This window comes from Anopheles stephensi, chromosome 3 (assembly GCF_013141755.1).
Source record: "Anopheles stephensi strain Indian chromosome 3, UCI_ANSTEP_V1.0, whole genome shotgun sequence".
NCBI lineage: Eukaryota > Metazoa > Arthropoda > Insecta > Diptera > Culicidae > Anopheles > Anopheles stephensi.
The window spans coordinates 66575492-66593613 of record NC_050203.1 but is presented as its reverse complement, the minus strand read 5'-3'; the positions used below and the strand labels follow the sequence as shown (position 1 = coordinate 66593613).

At 43.6% G+C, this 18122-nt stretch overlaps 2 protein-coding genes across 6 annotated transcripts in view; both read left to right on the top strand.

Annotated features, from left to right (window-relative positions):
• LOC118511746 (cytohesin-1) overlaps window positions 1–13708 on the top strand; it is a 56018-nt gene extending 42310 nt beyond the window's left edge. The window contains exons 5-11 of one of the 4 annotated variants that reach the window (XM_036055206.1): window positions 4319–4418; window positions 4492–4666; window positions 5958–6044; window positions 6124–6242; window positions 6326–6437; window positions 6531–6780; window positions 13527–13708. In XM_036055206.1, the coding sequence (XP_035911099.1) occupies window positions 4319–4418; window positions 4492–4666; window positions 5958–6044; window positions 6124–6242; window positions 6326–6437; window positions 6531–6780; window positions 13527–13639 (956 nt within the window). In that variant the 3' untranslated portion in view covers window positions 13640–13708. Of the gene's footprint in view, window positions 1–4318; window positions 4419–4491; window positions 4667–5957; window positions 6045–6123; window positions 6243–6325; window positions 6438–6530; window positions 9989–13526 lie in introns of those variants that run through there. The other 3 variants (XM_036055205.1, XM_036055207.1, XM_036055208.1) reach the window with 3 other exon arrangements.
• A 361-nt stretch (window positions 13709–14069) lies between these two features.
• Window positions 14070–17433, top strand: LOC118511744 (protein cup). 2 transcript variants are annotated; one of them, XM_036055201.1, is made up of 3 exons: window positions 14070–14812; window positions 15092–15500; window positions 15571–17433. In XM_036055201.1, the coding sequence occupies exons 1-3, from the start codon at window positions 14722–14724 to the stop codon at window positions 16946–16948; spliced, it is 1878 nt and encodes a 625-aa protein (XP_035911094.1). In that variant the 5' UTR covers window positions 14070–14721; the 3' UTR covers window positions 16949–17433. The 2 variants fall into 2 exon arrangements, with proteins under 2 accessions (XP_035911094.1, XP_035911095.1); XM_036055202.1 differs by having other exon boundaries at window positions 14071–14812; window positions 15095–15500.
• Window positions 17434–18122: the final 689 nt, after the last annotated feature.

Genomic DNA, 18122 nt, shown 5'->3' with positions numbered 1-18122 from the left:
TTCTCCCGTGTGCAGGATAAGTTTATGGACTGGTACTATAAATATATTTGCTGGCCTCCCTTCTGCCTGGGTAATGTTGGGGTACCGGTGGGAGAAGTAACCGAGAGCTTTATAGTCAGTGTGTAACTCGTTAATCGCAACCGAATGCAATTTAATGCATGGCATGGTACGGTGTGTGCGATTTTTTCTGCTGTCTTCAATTTTTGCTACTCATTTGCTGCTGCACTGCCTGCTGATGAGGATAGAATACATTTACCGAAAAAAAAGCGACAAAAATTTTCCATATCCTGCCCGATTGTCTGCCTGCCTGGGATATGTTGAGTGGTATTTTATTCATTACCGAGAGCTAATGTCAAATGGGCATTTTTAACCCTCCCGAGAGGTGAGTTGCTGTGACACATCCCCCACGTGTATACAATTAATCGACGATCCTTGTAATCGATAAGCACATCGATGGGCTAGCGGACTGAGCAGTATTCGGGAGGAACGATAGGAACGGGTTGCTTTTTACGAATGGGATTCGTACCGATCGTATCAGCGCAGTACAGAATTTACTGAATCCCTTCTTTTTTGTAACTATGAGATAGGTAAAAGGACTGAGGACCCTACATGAAGAATCGGTGGGGAGGGGTAGGGTCGAAAAGCTTACCGATGATGAGCTCAGATAAAATAATTGCCTTTTTCAATTTGCTCTCGATCGTGTTTACGTGTCGCGTCCACAGGGAACCCACCCGGACATCCGAAATGCTCGCCGGATGAGTTACCGGGCGCGCATCAATTGTTAAAATTTAATTCACAAATTATGCACTTACATTACGAAACCCGGTGCGCGTGTATGATGGCGTATTTTTACAACAGCAAAAAAAAAATGGAGAAACATTTCGAACGGCGTGTGGGAAAAACATTGCGCGGGATCATACTTATTTCATACGCTAATGATTTTAATCGCGCAAAAGTTTGATGTTGAAAGGAAGATTTATCATTTGTGCTGCCTTTTTCTGCACCTGCTGGTTTCTTTGCCGAACTTTCGTTACTTGGCTAATTGTGAAACGGATGAAATGTTTGATGATGTTCCAAGCACTCTGTAATGGGACATTAATTAAAATTGCAGTGTTCTCCTAGCCGGTTGATATGTGCTGCGTACATAAAAATGCAATGCGAAACTAGGTTATCTTTTCATCGCAACATAATAACGAATGCAGTTGGGTAAATGGGGTTTGTTTGGAAATGGATTCTGTGAATGGTTATAAATTCAACTGCCATGCACAAAGTATCCATATCTCGGATCGACATTATGGCGACCGTCAACAGTAGCTGATGGGCTGATAAGACAGCAACCCATCCGTGGTGTCAAACGATCCATCAAATCGGCAAATGAGGCATCGACGGCGGGTCCTTTCTATAGGAGTTGAATTGGTCCCGAATTGTTTTTCCATTTTGTAAAATATTTTGAAATTCTTGAATGTAATTACCGAATATCCTACAAATATATTTTTAAGAAACATGCTGGGTTATTCTTATCAATTTACTTGACCATGTTATTTATTGATCAGGTTGATCATGTCGCCTTTGGCCGTTTTGCTTGAAACGATGGTTTGGAGACGTTTCCTTCTCCGAACAGCTTATCCCTGCGTGAGATCGGCAGATCCGCTAATAGTGATCCCCGTCATCCAAATTCGTGGTAGTGTTGGTTGTGAGGGTCGGTATGGTGTGTGTGGGCATCATATCCCGTCCATTTCATGGTTCTCCATGGTTATGTAGAGGTTATCCAGAGTTCTTCCTTCACTCTACTGTTGTCTGCTGTTGATAGTCGTTGCAATACGTTCTTGCAACGTTGCAGTTCCTTATCCAGGTTCCCAGGTTCATCATACACACAAGCGAGATACAACACATATAACAGACAAACAGTAGGGGTGAAAAGAAGGAAGGAAAGGTACTAAACTACTATGCCATTCGCTCGGCAGAACTCAAAGATAGACCACAGGTAGGAATCTGGAACATTAGGCGTTCTGTCGATGTCCCGAGCTGCGTCCAATAAGGAGGGTCTTGCTGCCTAGTACTTCAGACAAAACCATAGAATATGGTCTATGTAATGGTTTCCGAGGCCGCAGCCAAAAGTTTTGGAGTCAGCCCGCCCAATACGCTGGAGATGCGCGCCCAATACGAAATGATTAGACCTAAACCTAGACATCATTCGAATGAACTTTCTAAAAATTATTCGAAACTCGTCAACATCACTGTGGGACGGATTCGGAAATATCTGGGAAACCGTCAAATATCAATGGGAAGATTTCAATTTCCGGTGGTGGATTCAAAAATATGTTGACAGCTATCATAATACATCAGAAAGAATCCAAATAGTTTTACAAAACCATAAGTGATTCGTGGAACAAATTCGGAACATATTTAGGAAACTGTCAAAACTGCTTGGAAAGATTCACACATATTTGGGAAATCGTCAATTACATGAGGACGAATCGAAAAATTAAATATTTTTAGAAGATCGAAAAAAATAATGAGACGTCAAAATAAATATAAAAAAAAACTTTTAAAAATGAAAAACCATAACAAGTCAAAAATAGCTGAGCTACCAAAAAAAAAAAAAAAAAAAGATTCTTGAGATGAATCTAAAATTATAATAAAAAGAAACCTTTAGCCAAAACATGTCAGGGCAACTGTAAAAAAATCATTTCAAAAATATTTAGAAAATATTGAAGCGTATTAAAAACTATTTAGTACACCGGTAAAAAAAACCTCGGGATTAATTGAAAAATAGCATGGAAAAATGATAGAAAAGAACTCTAAAAAACTCCTGTAAATTGTTGTGAGGCTTCTATCTATACAAAACACACACAGACAGGATCACAGGGTTTTTATAAGCAAATGAAAAGCTAAAAATTTGTAAAATAGATAGTTTTGCTGCCTGGGGGGTTTTTTGGTCGCTGCCACTTTTTCCCGATTATTACATGCTCGTGTTCCACACTGAAATGATAAACCACGAATCGTCAACCAGCCACCCCGCGGCAGAAGGGAGATTGATGGGAAAGTCTGTTGTTTTTTGTTATTGCACTTGTGGGGATGACTTTCCTCCCCCCTACATGCATGCTCCCGGGGTCTTCTCCCCACACTGCCTACCTGCGCAATTTCATTTACACAGTGGGTCAAAGTGGGATGAGTAATTAATAATAACCACGCCAAATGTTATTTTACACTGACACACACACACACGTGTTGTGCGCTTTGTGTGGTGTGGTATGCTTCGTTATTCATTTCCCCTTCTCTACACACCGCCGCAACAAACCACCATTTCCACGCTGGTTTTAAAACAAACGTTTACTACTCTTCACCGCACTGATAATGGCAGAGGCATTCATAAAAATAAACAAAAATAATTAATATCGTGTTGATAAAATGCGATTAAAACTGTGTCCAACAATTGCGTTTGTTTTTTGTTCTCTGTCTGTCCCTCTCCGGGGCTATTTCTTGCATTTTGTTGCACAATCGACCGGGTGTGGGTAGTTTTTCATTTTTGTGTGATGCTTCTTTTTAGTGTGTACAGCCGCGATTCGGGGTGCTACCCTTCCTATTACACCATCAGCCCACCCGGTTTCACCGCCGTGTCTGTGGTTGTGGTTGGTTCCGGATTCTGTGGTTCCGGCGAACCCGCTTCGCCCGCTCCATGCACTGACCGATGATTGAAAGATGTTTAAGGTCGTGAACATGAGCGCGGGGAAGCTGGAAATTGGTGCTTCCGCATTTCAATTCGAGTGCAGCTTCATCATCGTAGGGCGGAGATGCGCCACCACGTGTGCGATGGTTGTTTGCGGTCGCCGGAATGGTAGTTTGTTATTTTGGCACATTTCACTGTATCAATGTTGACCGGGACTGTAGGAGCCCGAATGAGGTTAAAACGAGCTACCGATGCCGAACATTCCTGTGCGTAACTTCGGAACGCGTGGTAGGAAGGTAGAATCATCACTTGTGAAGAGATGGGAAAATAAATTTATTTTCGCGAATGTGATAATTTTCCTCCCCGGTGACCGACCGATCTCTTTCGAGCACACCTCAGATGGGAAACTTAAATAGTTGTGCCATGTTAAATCATTCCACTGGACTGTTAATAAATTTAACTGTTTGGTTCGAAACCGCGGTAAATAACACTCGACCGACCCCCATAGCAGGTAGCTGTAGAGGAGTGTGAGTGTTTGTCTTATGAAAGATTGTGACGGGAACACATTAATTTATAATGACCGATATACTGCATTTGTTTCGTTTTTAACTGTTGCTTTAATGATATAACATTAACTTTTTTTTGCAGGTGATTATTTGGGCGAAAAGAATGACTTCAACGAGCAAGTGCTGAAGGCCTTTGTAGAGTTACATGATTTTACGAATCTTATACTGGTGCAAGCTTTAAGGTAAGGTGAAACATTGTATTTACCCGGCCTTTTTTTTGTGTAATTAATTGTATCCCCTCTCTCTTTTTTCCAGACAATTCCTCTGGTCATTCAGACTGCCCGGCGAGGCGCAGAAGATCGATCGCATGATGGAATGCTTCGCCCAGCGGTACTGTCAGCTCAATCCGGACATCTTCACCAACACGGACACGTGCTACGTGTTGAGCTTTGCCATCATTATGCTCAACACATCGCTCCACAATCCATCGGTAGGTTTGGACCCGTGACCGGACTGCAGTACGAAACAATACTGACCTCGGAAGTAAATATGCTGTAGCATATTTTTCAGGACGCGCGATCAATAACCGGTCGTTATTACTGTGAAAGGGTGTGAAATAACTAGAGGTTCATAGAAGTGGTCAGAATTTAATTATCATATCCAAGAGCGCATTCTGGGCACACCGAGGGGCCGTTCCATCGATAAACGATGATGGTCTTTCCTGTTGTATGCGCTGGGCCGTATTTGGCTCGGACACTGGAGCAGACTATCCGTTTGGTCGGTGAAATGGAAAATGTGGCATTATCTACACCCGCTTGCACAATTACCCACTCGGTATTCGGATCGGTGCTCACACACGGGTACCGCTGCAGGTTAAGTGCAGCGTGTACGGGTAGACGATTAGAATTGGCCTCGTTTCCCTGTTATCCTTTTGCACGCTTTTAAATTTAATGTAACATGTAACACGCTGGCTTATTAACGCGGGGCAGCACTTGTCGACATTGCCGAAAACATTACTGCTGACGATATCTCTCTCTGTTGAGTACGCGGAATGCGGTAATAGCGAAATAGGAATTAAAATATGCTGCGTATGCTACCATGGTTTATCACCAGCAGGATGTAACACGAGCGTAGGATTGTTTTGTTGCGCGTGAGCTTAAATTACAAAAAAGGACACAAATACACAAGAGAAAAAAAGCACGCAATTATCCCGATCACCACCACCATCATATCCTTTCGATTATTGGGGTTAGATGACCGAACGCCATCTGACCTACCGCATCCGGGGAGTTGTAAAGTCGGTAATTATTTCCAATCTGCCGGTTTGGAACTGATTTAAACCCGTTTTCCTACATCAAACGATACGTTGTTGGTGGGTGGAGGGGCATTTTTGCGTTACGTTGCTTAGCTAAATTACAACATCATCATCATTGCTCAATGAGTTTGTCAGTCGCACGTAAGCTAATCAATGGTATCATCGGTCGATTGCGTCCCGAAATCACTAATCACGATGCGGTGGTGGTGGCGGCGGCGGTGGAAAGCATCCGGTAAATGGGGTCGCGACTTCAAATGGAAATCTTTTGTTTGATGTTGGTCGTCGTGCCGGTGTGAATGTAATTTGTGCAAATGCCTGCCTGCCGATTACTGCGCAGCAGGAATGCAGTTGCACGGTGCGTCCGGTGCGTTGCATTGCCGATGGTCGGTCGATGCACGAACCGAGTCGTGGAATGAAACTTTGGCATGCATTTCATGTATTTCTGTTTTTCTCCGTCCACTAACAGGTAAAAGAGAAGCCTACGGTTGAACAGTTCATTTCCATGAATCGTGGTATCAACAATGGGGGCGATTTGCCGCGCGAACTGTTGGAGGTTAGTAGAGAAGTTTGATTTTTGTATTTTTTTAGTGTTAGGATGTAACATGTGTTCAATGTTTTCTTCTTCCATACAGTCCTTGTACGAGTCGATACGAGCGGAACCGTTTAAAATACCTCAGGACGATGGGAACGATCTGATGCACACCTTCTTCAATCCGGACAAGGAGGGATGGCTGTGGAAGCAGGGTGGAAGGTAAGGCAACGATGGAACATATTTAAGCTCTAGTTCTTAAAATAATATTTAACTGTGTTTTTTACCCTTTTTCGCACTGGCAGATATAAATCGTGGAAACGAAGGTGGTTCATTCTGAACGATAACTGTCTCTACTACTTCGAGTACACCACCGACAAGGAACCGAGAGGGATCATTCCATTGGAAAACATTGCGGTATGTGTCACCGGATCGCTTCTTTAAGGACTAACGTTTGAGGAATGTGCTCATTATTTTATGCATTTCGATCTCTCAATCCTTGCGTAATAGGTGCGTGAGGTAACGGACCGCAGCAAACCGCACTGCTTCGAGCTGCACGCTAGCGGCGGTGCCGACATCATCAAGGCGTGCAAAACCGACAGCGAGGGTAAGGTGGTGGAAGGTAAGCACACCGTCTACCGGATGTCGGCCGCAACCGAGGAGGAGCAGCAGGAGTGGATCAACCGGCTCAACCAATCGATCAGCCACAATCCGTTCCACGACATTCTAGTACAAAGGAAAAAGAAAGCCCTGGCAAAAAGTTAGTTAGCACTGTCCTGTTTGAAGAACTAAACCCCGTTAAAAACAACAAACACGCAAAACGTTGGGACTGCAGAAAATGCGGCTGCTGCACCACATTTATTACAAAGCATACACATTCAAACAAATGATACAAAGAAAATGTTCTCATCGGCCACAGTTCCATTATGAAGTATGAAAAAAAAGAAAAGAAAATAGGAAAAACCAAATTGAACAAAAGACAAATGTTTGAGGGAAAGCGGTTTTTAAAAAGTTTTAAAAAAATATCAAAAAAATCCCACACACACACATACAAACAAACAAAAAAAGCAGCTGGCAGTTCAAGATGGATCGTGAAAGATGGAAACCATTTCTTGCAAAACCATTTATCAAACGTGAAATTCAAACGTAAAGCGTGCTACTAAAACCCATTTGCGCCGAGTAGTTAAGCAGCAAGCAAACAAAAAAAAAAAAAAAACAGAAGAAGGACATCCATTCAACTGCATCGTCATTGAACCTTGGCTGCATTGCATTTGATCGTGCTTTCGTGTCCCGATTAACCAATGCTTCCCTCAAACTGCTTCCTCTCGTTTCTATGGAAACGATCGTTTGCTGTCGTTGGTTTCTGCGTTTTTTTGTTGCCTTGCGTTTTGTAGTAGTGTAGAGAGCGTGTAATAACACCAGTATGAGATTTTTTCCATCGTTCGCCTGCCAGTGTATTTGTGCGTGCGTCCGTGCCCAGTGTTCCGTGCCGGAAGCTTCTGCGTGTGTAACCAACTGTGGGCCAACTAAACAGGAATCAATATGTGTTTGTGTATGTGTTTGTTCGTTTGGTTAAAGTTAGGACGTTTAGGTCAGAAAAGAGGTTAGTTAATCCGTTAAAGTGCGCTTGATACGTTTAGGTGTAGTGGTAGTGGCGGAAATTAGTTTCTACGTGTGAATTGTTGCGTTGGGTTCTGTTTGCTAGTGTTGCATCCCCCCTTCCGCCTAAGGAATGGGGTGATTAACGCGGGTTTTGTCATTACAACACTCTACAATAATACAACTGCCTATCCTTACCTTGTTTCCGCACACTGCTGCGCCCACGGTGCCTCCTTGGGTGAGAGAGGGTGACCGTGCAATAGTCGACCGGATACTACTACTCGTGCGTGCGTGCCGTGTGTGGAATGTTTTAATTGCGAGTTAGGTCAGTATATTTACGTTTCTTGCTGGTTTCCTTCTTTGGTCCCCGCTTTTTTTTCTCACCCATTCCGGAGGACTGTAAAAGGAAAGCCGTGATGAGTGAAATGATTAGAGTATGCAAACTGCGACAGTGATCCGTCAGATGGATCGTAACTGTGATCATGATGCTAGAGCAGGTGGAGAATGGTAGAAAGCTAGTTAAACGCTTTATTTTTCTTTTGGCAATAGGCAAACGATAGGGTCGCGCAAAAGCGGTGAAAACTCAAATCATTGTGTAAATATAGTCAGCTAGTTGCCGTTGAGCTTTCGGTTCACAATTGGTCGGGGGCAATCCATTGCATTTCCACGCATGTTCCGTTCCGTTGCCTTCTGTCTCTCTCAGTGAGTGTATTTTATTGTAAAATTTAATAGAAAAAAAAAACAAGTTTGTTCCTTCAGTACCAGCTATATATTTTAGTAAGCCAATAGTTTGAACGGCATAATGGGTCAAGGAATCACAATTTATTAGGCCATACTATCACATTTCACACTGCCGGAGAGACAGGACATTATAATGCAACGGTCGAACGCACGTGTGTGCAGATATAGTCAGAAATGGTTCATCTCTTCATTGGAAGAGCCTCAAAGATATTATATGATACAAGCAAACAGATATCGATTTGTGTGTGTATAGCACACATGCATATGTAAAAAGGGTTAAAATGCTCGTATAAGCGCCTCCTCCTCCGAGCGGCATTATAGCCTAGAAGTAAGGGATATTGGCGTGTTTAATACAGTCCGTAACACAATTAAAGCAACACCCGGCGTTTTTGGAGAATAAAATAAAAACTAAAACAGATGGATAGAGCTGATGTTCTAATAAGTTTTAAAGAGTGGGAAATCACGTCATTTTATTATTTTTACATTTATCTCACACAGTTGGTTGTTTTGCTAGATACAATATTCAATCTTAAATCGTCATACCTGTACGGAATTTCTAGATAAAACTTTTTTGTCGGCACTGACAGTTTCATTAACATTTCATTAAAGAATAAGAAATTCCAAACGAGCTTTTTTTATTAGCTCTACTTTTTCCTTTCTTTTTTACATATCTTACTACCTTTCCAAGCAGTTGTCTTGATGCAGTTTTTTGTGTCCTTTTTTAATGTATAGCATTTTTTCAATCTCTTGCTAATTTTTATGTTCTATATATACCAACAAATCGCTAAGAAATTGTTTAAAAATATATAAGCGTACAGAAAAATTGTCCAATATTCGAGTTGGCCTTAAGCCATAAGTCCATAAGCCAATTCAAAAATATATTTGTTAAAAAAGTGGTAATTTTGAATGACCTGTGTTTTAAAAAGAATTTAGAAATCAATTACGTGCCGTAAAAACCAATTACGTAAAACCTCTTTAGAGAGTACGTAGCACATAGTACCAGGCCAAATTAATTTACCGGAAAATCATTCTCAACCGTCTCTTCGAAATTGCTTCCAAATCTCGTTCTGGGTGTTTACATAGTTGCGTTACGGACTGTAGGATCGCCGTTAAGGTGATCACCCCGTTTTTTTAACAATCCACACCACCTCAATACCAAACCGTGCATTTCATTGCCCGATGCCAAAATCCCGATCGCCACTTCGTCGTGCCCTTTTCGTTTTCTCACAAACGTTTGCTTATCTGTAATCCACCGAAAGACACACCTGTCCCAAAATCCCACCCGAGCCGGAAATTGCCCTCCTCCCCCTTTTGGCTCGACCTAATTGTGTAAGAGAGCCTGTGTAAAGCTACCTATTAACTCACGAAAACAAAGCAAAAACTGCAACCTACTGTAAAGCATCCTAGACACTTATGTATATGAGTACACACTATATCTATATCGCCGTAGGGGTAGGGAAACAATCCAACAGCCCAGAGAGAGAGAGAGAGAGAGAGAGAGAGAGAGCGAGCCCATTGGAGGGAACGAAACGCGTGTAGGCTAAATTTACGGCATGATTTGTAGTTGTAATCCGGAACTGAAAATTATTGGTTGAACAAGAACAGCAAAGAACAGTGAAACAGTGAACGAGAATGGTGTGTTTTTTGTATTTTATTTGTAACTGGGCTTGTTGCACCAAACCGACCGCTTTTCGTGGTTTGGGTGATGTTATGGCCCACTATATAAGGGGGCCACCTTAAATGACCAAAGAAAGAACGATTGATTGATTACTCATACTATCTCCCAACTAGCTTTAACACGCATGTCATTCGCCTCCGATAGTCTTCCCGGTTTAATTTCGTGTTGCATGGGAAAGTTTTTAATTTGATATTAAAATACCTCGAATGGTAGTTAATTTGCAACGGATACGGATAAGACACAGGCTGCCTTTCTGGCTGCTCTCCCATCATTTGCTTGGCCGTTGGAAAAATCGAACCCCCACCAATGTGGCCTGTTGCGGGCTGGGAACGAAATCATTTCACACGTCAGATGATGAAAATTGGAAACATTCCAGCCGACCGGATCTCTACCGATCGGGGTAAGAGGGTTGGGTACGGGTAGAAAAATCGAATAATACGATAATAAATAGGAGCGTCCCGATCGATTCGATAATGATGATTGAAATTCGATAATAAAAAGAGCATAAATAATGGCCGCTATAAAAAAAACACCACCCTTCGGCCGGCGATAGTTACGGGAAAACTGCATCGATTGCTCTCGAAATCGAAACACAGCGTTGGGCGCGCGCTGGGCCGAATGCCAATGGCAAATCCTGATGAGGTCCGGCTGTTATTTTTTTTTTTTTTTTTGAGTCAAAACTATAATAACGAAATAAAATTTCGCCTTTCGCCGGCCTAACAAGAGAGTGGAGCTGGTTTCCATTACCGATCCGAGATCCGAGGCTCGGTGTGCCGAGTTCTTGTTGCCCGTGGCACAATTAAAATGATATTTAAAACGTCTCCCGCCGAACGGGACCCGGTGCACGTGGTATATGAATTAATTCAATTTAAATTGATTTTCATCTGGTTTTGTGTGTATTCGATTTTCGCAAAATCCCACCACACTTCGGGAAGGACACATGATGCGGCACATGGGAAATACGTGCGCTTTTCACCATCGGCTGCTGGTTACTGGTGAAGCGTTTGGGGGATTTGTTTTTTGTTTTTTTTTTGGTTGCTGTTAATTTATTGTGATAGCTCCAGATGCACCACGGGTGGTGGGTTGCATTTTTGCACAGTTAGTGTCACCCGATATAAAGTTTTTTTAGGACTCACTTCACCAATGCGTGTCTGTTTCTCATTTTAACATTTGCTTTACTCGCTCGGTCCGTTATTGTTTTTTTCGGTTTCAAATATTTATTTTCCACTGATAAACCTCGACTCTAACTACCCAGTGGAGTTGAGTTTTATTTATCATTTCCACCACTTCGTATGTCCCTTTTTTACTCGACACACAACACACACACAAACGTTCGATATTGACCCAGTTTCCGCGGTCGATCTGTTTGTAATAACGCGTGTGTGTAGGGTTCACGGGAATTCGAATGGGCGGATGTGTTCCTTGTTCCCTCCACCAGGAGGCTAGCTTGCTAGCTCAGGGACAATTAGTGTCAGCGGTGTAAATCATCGGAGAAATAGTAACTTGCCACCGACCGGTTAGTTGGGAGCTTTATTTTATCGTGCTGAGTTATGTGATTGCAAACCGATTAAAAGCGCTTTTTTATCATTCCTGTCACCTTTTTCTAGCTACTTTCGGGATGTTTGTTTTACTCGATGTTATTTCCCTTTTTGATATTTGTATTATTTGCATGCATAATAATCTCATTATATTTAGAACATCTTAAATGAATTTTAGTAAAATATACTGTTTTATAGACATGGTTTATTGTAAGTGTAAATTAAATACAGCGTTTCCCCGGAACAGTTGGATTAGTTTTCCTCACTCAGAGGGAAACGACCAGGCAACGGCATGAGATATTCTTCTGCCTTGGCATTACAACCTCGAGAGGTCTTGGTCTTCCCTTTTGTGGCTTTCTGTGACTGGATTTTACCCCAAAGTAAAGTAGTCAGCCCTACGTACGGGGAGCCGGTCAGGATGGGATTTGAACCCCGGTCCTGCCGTATGAAGACCGGCCTTAAATAGGACAGGCGTTAGGTTCCTCTTTGCTAATTTAAAATTTGACTAAAGAACTATAGTTCTTATTATTATTAAACTGACTTCTAATAACTGCTCGACTTCGTTTTTTTACAGCTGATTTTCCTTTAAAACAACCCATTGTCTAACTTGTGGTGCTAAATATTACAATTTGCTTTATCATTATCCCAACAGTACGGGAAGCTATCCCAACTGACTTGAGAAATACTAAAATTTAGCTCGATTGAACCCGTATTACCGTAGTTGGAAGTTGTTGAAAGCATAATGTTCCTTATGAAAATAGGAAATAATGGGATAAGAAAACCGTAATACCAAACAACGAATGTAGGAAAATGAGGAAAGAATCTAATACAAACCGCCAACGACCCTGAAAAGAGTTCCAATGACAAGGGAGCAAAATTGTACAAGGACTTCATAATACAATTACGTTTCCACCATTCTAGAGCCGTACGTTCTGAGTTAGGTTTTCAATGAGCAATCGTTTAGCGTCACTCATTATAAATTTAATGCCAATTTCATAATTTAATGCTAATCAGGGGTTTTCGTAGTGCAGTTTTCCCGATTTCGAAAGCATACTGCCAGCATCGATCAGAAAAAAGAAGATAGGATTACACTACACAATAGTCAGCCATTCGAATTATTAGGACGAGCCCAATGTTGTACTGAGCTGAAGTGAAGTTGTGAAATTGTGGAAAATATGATAAACAGTTGTGGTTTTTATAACGATACCCGCCAAATATCAAATCGTATTTTTCGTGTGTGCGTGTGTGTTTAGTGTGTTGATTGTACCCTTATCACAGATAACCTAACATTATCGTCCGTGGCAACTAACCGTGCGCGATTCGATTCGCTTCCGTGTCGCTGCTGAGTGGCGGCAATTTAACGAATTACTTAACTAATTGTTATGTCTGTTTGTGTTTGTGTGCCCACACTTAACAACGGAATCCTGCTGCTCTGGGACATTGAATTGAGCTCAATTTGTTGGAGAATTTGAAATTGTTCCACCTGTTGTTATGGATGCTGTAATGTGATTAGCATTGTATCCACCGTAGCTGGTGGTGCAATCGGAGTTTTAATGATGATCGCATCCATGGTAACTGGCTTCACTGTGTAACCTGGTTCTGGCTTGTTGTGTTGATAATTGGCGATATCAATGTGCTGCAAGCACATGATTAGTTGATGAATTACCCAGAACATGTGTGGTATTTCGGTACAGTGCGAGAAAAGGATTTTCTGTGCAAAGTTTTTCCGCTTAACCGATATTTCGAATTGATTTGCTTTTATTTGCATGTTGAATTGAAATGAAAATGTTTGATTCCCTAATATTTGTATGATCATCGCCATCATTTCATCGGTATCAGAAAAAAAAAACAATAAAACAAATTAAATTGGTCGCTTTTCGCTTTACACAGCTCGTCCAAACCTGGAATTTATTTTAAGTTTTAAATGTCCCTTTCCCTTCACTGTTCTAGACTCGTTCGCTGCACTGCTCGCGTGGTTCAGTTGCGGGTTGTTCTGCGCCGACCGTAAAACACTCCAACGCCAGCGTACGACCGTCAACGAGTATCATCTGATGCCGCTCTAACACCTCCCGCGTTTTTGTAAGCCTGGGGTCCAAATAATTGTGATAATAAAACCCAAAATAAAGACAATATGTATCAGCATTTTATCCAAAGTAAAAACACTGTTTTGTAAGATTAATTCGCACGAAGAGTGTGCAATTTGAAGATAGGTAAGTATTTTTAGAGTATTTTTGATTAATAAAAGAATTTTTGCTGTGTTTGTAGCGAAAGAAACTAAAACTATGCTAAAAGAATAAATTGAGTACAAGTACTACGCCAACGGTTAAATATTCAAATTATTTCAAATACGGAGCGGATTGAATCACTGATCCTGGATCGGATTAGATACGTTCTCAATCTTTCGAACGTGAACAGCGGGCGAGAGAGAGAGAGAGAGAGAGAGAGAGTGGAAGAGAGAGTTGAAAACTAAGCGAAAGAGAGACATCTTCTCATTCCAAGTGCAACAGTAGATCGTGCCGGGCAAGCCAGAAGATCGCCAGTTTAGTAAAAGCCTTCCCGGGAAGCCGAATGCATTAGAAGTTGTGTTTAAGTTCAACGGTTAAGCTCACGTAGTTGTAGCTCTTCTATCCGAATTCTGCGTCGCGTAGTGCTGTAAAAGTGTTTTCCTTCTACTAATATTTAAAAACAAAACTTTGGATTGTTATCCATCCCTCCCCCCAGAAGCTAATAAAAGGGTGGAGATACATTTTTATCTACTTAAAAAAAAGCAAGATTTGCACGTACTACACACGTGCTGTTGCTGCTGGCGCTCGGTTCACTAAACATTGCACCAACAGAAGAAGCAAAGCGCATACCCTTTTTTTACGTACGTACGTTTCAATTCAATGTGTTTGATAACATCGATTTTAAACTGTTAAAAACAATCATATTTAAAGAGCCGGCGAAGAAGAAAAGCAAAAACAGGCGCCATATTGTTCTGTTCTGTTGCCCGCATTGCCATCTTTTCAATTCCGAGAGCAAAGTTCATTGAACCTTCCAATCTTGCCGAACATCTCGCTCTTCTCCGTGTGAGTGCGTATTTGTGTAGCAGCAGCAGCAGTAGTCCCTGGCAACGCACGCCTAGGTAACGATTGAGCCGGGTGATATGATGAAATTCGCTAATTCGGACACGACGACAATGTCGTTGCGGCATGGTGAACAATATGAAAATTGTTCGGAGCTGCTTATCGAACCAGGTTAGTAGTTGGTACCGGATTCAACCCGACATTCTATCTGTGTTGTAGCCTTTCTAGCTGTGTCCTACGTCCCCCCTGTTCTGTCTGTGTGTGTACTCGTAATGTATGAAATGGGATTGCGGGTGACAGTAGTAGTGGTGGTTGGTAGCGCTAGGCGCCTGCTGGGATAATTTGATTGCGTAAGTATGAGACGCCCCAGCATCATCGTGCCGCCATTTTCTAAGCAACAGTTCTATCTCTCGTCCGTTGAACGCTGCGTGCGTGTGTGATTCGATCCAGCAGATATGACATCGCTCGAAGAATTGGATCCGGCTATCCTGAGCTGCGGTTTGCCGGCCATCGTACTCAACGAGGAGGATCTAGCATCGACAACGACCGCGACGACGCAAAACCCTGCCCTGCCGTCGTCCCTCCTGGGTTCCTTCAATGTTGCTGCCGCCACCGCAGCCAACGTGATCCGCTACACGGTCGCCCATTTGCTGGCCCTTAGAAAGAGCCCGTTCTCCCATCGACGCCCGGCCGCAATCGACGATCCGCGCACGGCACAGTATCCGATATGGAGCCGTAACGGTTTTAACCATCAGGACCCTCGGGGACGCCGGGCAGGCGGTGGTAACGACGAGGAGCAGCTCGGCTACGGTCGCAAACCGAACGATCGTCAACGCGACAATGGCTTCAATCCGCCAAGGTAACAAGAGTAAGCAGTGGAGTTATAACCTAAGCTAATTCCCATTTTTCCCTCATGAATTTGCCGGCAGATTTCGACGTAATCATGAGTTTAGCAACCGGAACCATCACGTGATCGTGAAAAGCTACAATGCGGGTGATCCTGCCGGGCACAACGGTGCGATGCGCCTGCAGGATACGATCATCGAGGAGGAACCGGAGTGGGTTGTCGGTGGTCCCACCTCCCGGCTGGATACGATCGAGCTGCGTGGCTTCGATGAGGATGTTAGCCGCACGGTATCGGAATCGCTGAAAACGTCGCCCCCTTGTGGAAAGCAGCGTGGCGCCTTCTTCGACGAGCTGCTCCACTACGAGCACGTTCATCCGAAGCATCATGGTGGGGCGAAACACGACATGTCGGGTAGTGCCGGCGATGGGGAGAGTGTGTCCACCTCGAACAACGGGTCTCCACCACCGGCCCGCAGCACTCCGACGAAGAGTGGTCCGGACATGAACAATAACGGTGGGCATGGACGGAAGCTGTCCGGGTTGGCTGCGGGATGTTCCTCTTCCGGTGGCGGTGGTGTCAATGTGTCAAACTTTGAGGAACTCATGAAGTTCGACTCGATCCTGGGAGATTCGGGCGATTCGTCGAGTTCCCGGTTCAACAAATACTACCACCGTGGAACCGGCGGTGTCGGTTCCGGATCGTCTGGTGGACAACAGCACCACTATCAGAATCATCACGCGCATCAGCATCATCACGTCCGTTTTGCGCTCGATCGGAACACGCATCACTACAGCAATGCTCCGCCGCAGCACCATCCGAACCGGCAGGCCGGTTCCGGACGGCTGCCAATGTCGGCCCTCCAGCATCCTCCCGCCGGTGTCGAATCGTACATCCCGGGCGGATCATCCGGCGGCTTACCCACCGCCGGTGACGCAAAGTCCTTCCAGCGGCTGCTGGAAATGTTGGCCGCCCAGAACCAACGCAACTATCAGCAGCATCAGCAGCACTACCTGCTGCAGCTGCTACAAAACTGCCAGGAAACGGAAACGCTCCGTCAAATGTTGCTGAAGAAATGTTCGCTGGAAAATGCGGTCACCACCACCAACCTGACGGGGGGCGGTCAGTCGCAAAGCCAGCGCATACCAACGCAGGCTGAACTGCAGCAGCACACGCAAACGATCATGCAGCAAGCGCTGCTGCGGAAGAAGATCGCCGAACAGAGCCGATATCTGCTGGAGCAACAGACCAACGGTCAGGAACCGATACCGGCCGTCCAGCAGCTGATACAATCGATCTGCCCGAACGTACAGCGCAGTCTGTCCGTGCTGGCCGGCAATGGATCATCGCAGCACGCCGGGCCGGAAGGTAGAAACGATCCCGGAGCTGCTGCTGTAGGTGGTGCCATGTTTGCTGGTGGCAATCGTGCAGGCCAAATGAGACATTCGAACAGACGTTACTAGCCCCCTGCCTCAAACCTTTATCCCTTTCTATGGGGGCTACGGTTTGGAGCGATTTTGCGATTTGATTTTATACTTCTACTACTCCTTTCATTCGGAAAATGATCATCTCCTAACTGCCACATAAAAGCACCCGCGCAATTTGAAGGCAAACGCTGCTTGATTTTGATATTTGGATGGTTTGAAATTTATGCTTCTCTTTTATTAAGTTACTACACTATTTCTACTACTTCTGCCTGTTTCTTTGTGTTTGGTGTGTTAGGAGAATACTTTGCAAATAGAAAACGGTTAATGTGCAATAGCTTTTGGTATAGGAGAAACCCGAAGCGTCGGAACAAGGCTGGTCTCCATGATCCAGCGTAGGCAGTGCACACCCCAGCATCACGCGGCCTAGGCAAAGATCGATTTTACGTTCCCAAACATCATTCCGTAGGGTTTGCTCTATCATTTTTCTTACCTATAAATGTAAATTAATATTTCATGTTTGATTGTTTTTCTTTGCCTGGATGTGTCGATCGTTGACTACGACCACCACCGCCACACGCACACGCGGCGGTAGCAGAAGGGCAGGTAGATAGTGGCAAGTTTATGCTTAAAAAGTTTTCATCAAAAAGAAACATAATCAAATTGTGTTTGTGGTTGGATTGTTTAGTGTGTGTGTGACTGAGTGAGTGTGTGTTTATTAGAAGCACAGGTGGATGGATTTTTTTCTATTTCAATTTCAAATAAAAATGATTATATGTGCGTTTCGGAAAAGGTGTGTGTGTGTGTGGGTTTTGGAGTATTATATTTTGTCTGGAATAAGTTAATGTTGTAGCGAGGCGATAATGGCACCGGTCTTCACACGGCACGACCGGAGTTCAAATCCCATCCAGACCGCCTCCCCGTACGCAGGGCCTGACTACTTTGCTGCGAGTAAAATAAAGTCACAGAAAGCCAGCCAGGCTGAGACTACTCGAGGTTGTAGTGCCAAGGAAGAAGAAGAAGAATTTGATGATGAAGTTATTATAACTAAAGCCGACTGGACACTTGAATTTATCATGTAAGAGATTTTGCTACGGACACTTAATTGAAGCTCTATCGTGGAGAAGTCCTTTGTGTCATTCGCGGACAACCTACTATCGAGAATACCAAAAGGATCGTGAATGTTGAAAGCTCTTACCCAAACGTGTCTATG